The 3,676-nt window shown below is 50.3% G+C and overlaps 1 protein-coding gene across 1 annotated transcript; it reads right to left on the bottom strand.

Moving 5' to 3' along the window:
- Positions 976-2,830, bottom strand: LOC8083886. The gene is given in 5 exon segments (XM_002464749.2): positions 976-1,336; positions 1,449-1,804; positions 1,837-1,920; positions 1,974-2,051; positions 2,801-2,830. Coding segments are annotated over 5 exon segments (909 nt in total).

The raw sequence follows: 3,676 nt of genomic DNA, 5'->3' as shown, positions 1-3,676 counted from the left end.
GCCAGGGGCATGGGCGTGGCTCCCAGTGCTGGGCCGACTAGAGCGGCCGAGCGGCCTGCCCATGGCCATGGCGCACGGCGGCCAGGAGGCCTGCTCGTAGCAGTTACGTCCGGCTCGCGCAGTGGGCCCCCCTCTCGCAGTGGGCATGGCTCTTGCGGCTTGGCCCCTCTTCCGCAGCGGGCAGGCAGGAGGTGGGGCAGGGGGTGCGACCTCGGCGTTCACGTCCCTTCAGGGGGTGGGATTTGCGTGGGTCTGCCAGGGCAGTGAATGTCGCACGCAGGACGGCGGCGATTTCGTTGGCACCGCATCTTCGGGATGACGGTGAGGTACTCATGCTTGGGCTATGTGTGGGCTATCTGAATGAAAATGATTTCTCACCTATTTACCTTTTAGCTCGGTAGAGCTCTTGCTGATAACGTATTAAAAACCGAGTTCTCATATTGCTCACAAACACACAAAACACAGACACAGAGAGATGGGGAGAATGGGACTTTTGTATTTCACTTTCACATTCTTCACTTGTGTCATACATCAGCTGAACGTGACCCCTTTTATAGAGGGACAATGAGAATTGATACAAGCTTCTATAGTGTTTGAACTCTTTGACATTCCCCCTCCTCAATAAATTTAGCCACACTTAAATTTCTTTGTTCACATACTGTTCAAAGACTTTGAATTTTAACATTGTTGTTGCTGTTGGAGAAGGAATGTTTTGGATGTATGACCCTTTTTACTGTGCGTAACCTAAACCATAGAATGAGTCTCTATTTTATATTTCTGCTATGGGACAAAGTCTAAGAGAGCTAGGTAGCCCTGACAAATCTGTTGCCAAAAATGTCATAGAATCATCTTATATCAAATGCCGTACAAAGATCCTGACTGAAGAAATATCGCAGATATATAGAAGTTGGCATCGTGATTTTATTATGAATGAACACCTGAAGCGAATTAAACGTCCTTCCATTGGTTCAAGCCTCAAACTTGGGATTCAGGTTCTGTGGCTTGAGACGGTACAGGAGCAGGAGCCGAAGCCACCGGCTCCTGGTCCTGGCTACCGACTGCGACCTGCGGTTCCGGCTTCACCACCGGCTGTCCCATGGCCAACTCCAGCTGCTCCGTTGCCAGCGGGGTCTTGGTGGTGCTTGTCGCCACCAGGAGCAGGATGTAGGACGCGATCTGCATGCCTGTGGCGGCGACAGACAGGACTGTCGCCGCCGCGAACATTGAGTTACCTGGAGCACGGTCGCAATCACCGTCGGCGTCGGGTTGTTTCTCCTGGTCCGCGTTAAGCGCAGCGCCGGCGATAAACAGTGCCACCACTATAATCACAGTGATCCTGCAATATGTATGTATGTCCATATATAACTCTGTACTAACTTTAACTGGAATGGAAAATATAAGTGCTGAAAACACACCGTTTAATTTTATGGCTTGATCTATAGACGTACCATGAGACGGCAGAGAGGATGATTCCGACGATGTGCCTTGTCTCCTTTGGCACCTCCCGTGTCCGGCAGCACCCGCAGCAGAGGCTGGTGGCGGTGACCACGACCTGAGCCGTGATCGCCAGCAGCGCCGCGGCGATGCCGCAGGCCAGCGCCGGCGTCATGCGGTACTGACACTTTTCTGCTTCGATGTCATCATCAGGACCCCGGACGTAGGCCTGTGCCGTGGCGGCCTCCCCGGCGACTCCGAGGATGAGGATGATGAAGCCGAGCAAGCCCACTGCAGAGCACACCACCGCGACGTGCACCCGCATGACGCCGCCGCCTTTCTTCTCCGTCGTCGTCGTCGTCGTCGTGGACTCAGCTGCTACTACGTGCTCACCTGACATACTCGACGCTTCGTCCTGCTTAGCAATTCTTGGCTGCACTACTACTGCGCGCCGTCTGATATATCATATATCATTCCACAAGCAGGCTTACATATTATGCATGCATCATATATAGATAGTATTAGTAAGCTAGCTCGACCATGGTTGTTGCATTGGATACATTGTTGCATGCGCTTTGTACTTTTGTGTATACCTGCGTGCAGCTTGCATTGTCCGCCTCCAATGTGCGTGCAGGATTTCACTTTGGGCTCTCAGCTGCCTCTCGCACTTTTTTTTTTTTACTTTGGTCTTAACTTAATGCAAAGATGGCAGGACAAATAAGATACTTATTATAAGGAGACTTCGTCTACGAACAGCTAAGGCGTTGGCAACGAAATGATCCAGTTAAGAAATAAGGAAAGAAGAAGGAGGAAAATGCTTCAAAATCATCACGAAAGGCTTGGTTTCTCATGTCCCAAAAGATTGGGAGGTTGGATTAAGAGTTGCTGGAGATGGTTTTGCCTGTCTTGCCAAAAAACCTACATTGGCGTTGGCAACGAAATAGTCCAGTTAAGAAATAAGGAAAGGAAAAGGAGGAAAATGCTTAAAAATCATCATGAAAGGCTTGGTTTCCTAAGTTCCAAAAGATTGGGAGGTTGGATTAAGAGTTGTTGGAGATGGTTTTGCCTATCTTGCCAAAAAACCTACATTGGGAGAGTGTTTTGAGTACTCTTGGACATGCTCTTATACGCTGCCCCATATGTCCCAAATTCAAATACATCAACTAATGTATCAAGATAACACTTATCTAGATATATAAACTACCACAAAACAGATCATCACTGCCGTTCTCAATCTGGCAGTATAGAAATATGTGTTGTTTACAATTCGAACTCGAGACCTCAACATTTAATTACATTCTTTGAAGCACACATACTAGCTGAACTATGTGGCACATGATGACATGATATTGGGACAGAGATATACCTTGGCCACGAAGGCAGTCCTCCCTTGCATCGTCACCTAACGTCTTGATTAGTTTCAACCAAAAATCAAAAACTTTTCAAAATTCTCTATCACATCGAATCTTGTGGCACATGCATAGAGCATTAACTATAGATAAAAAATAACTAATTGCACAATTTATCTGTAATTTGCGAGACAAATCTTTCGAACGTAGTTAGTCCATAATTGAATAATAATTGACAAATAGAAACAAAAGTGTTACAGTATCAAAAAAAAAAAATTCACCCCAACAACTAAATAGGGCCTAAACCAAAAACATGGGGCTGCCTTGTCTATTTTACAAGGAATCTTGCAGGTTCCTTCGCCTACAACGTCTGACCTCGCGAAGGTGATTTTTTTTTTATTTTTAGCCTAAATATGAAACAAATTTCAATTTTGACACGCTTTCGAAAAAAATTTCAAAACTAGGCCGTTTGGCCCCGCCACCATGCATGGCGGGGCAAAAACACAGAACCCCGCCATGCATGGTGGCGGGGTACACCCTGCCACGTGGCGGCCACCTGCCATCCCGTGCCGACGTGGACCCCGCCACGGTCCATGGCGGGTTAGGGGACCCCGCCGTGGATCATGGCGGGTTTGACTTCCCCGCCGCGCATCATGGCGGGGTTGGTCCTGACAAAACGGCCCGCCCCGCCCCTTCAGTCACACCACACGCCCCGCCCCGCCCCGCCCTGCCCCGCAGCCGCAGCGTCGCACCGCCGCCGCGCCGCGTCCGCCTGCTCGCCGCGCCCAGCGCCAGCCTAGCCCCGCCCGCGCCACGCGCTCGCCGCACGCCGCGGTCCGCGGCTGCCGCACGCCGCGCGCCGCACCCCGCGGCCCGCACCCCCTGCGCCCGCC

This window comes from Sorghum bicolor, chromosome 1, assembly GCF_000003195.3.
Source record: "Sorghum bicolor cultivar BTx623 chromosome 1, Sorghum_bicolor_NCBIv3, whole genome shotgun sequence".
NCBI classification, from domain to species: domain Eukaryota; kingdom Viridiplantae; phylum Streptophyta; class Magnoliopsida; order Poales; family Poaceae; genus Sorghum; species Sorghum bicolor.
This window is presented reverse-complemented; position numbering and strand designations above follow the sequence as displayed.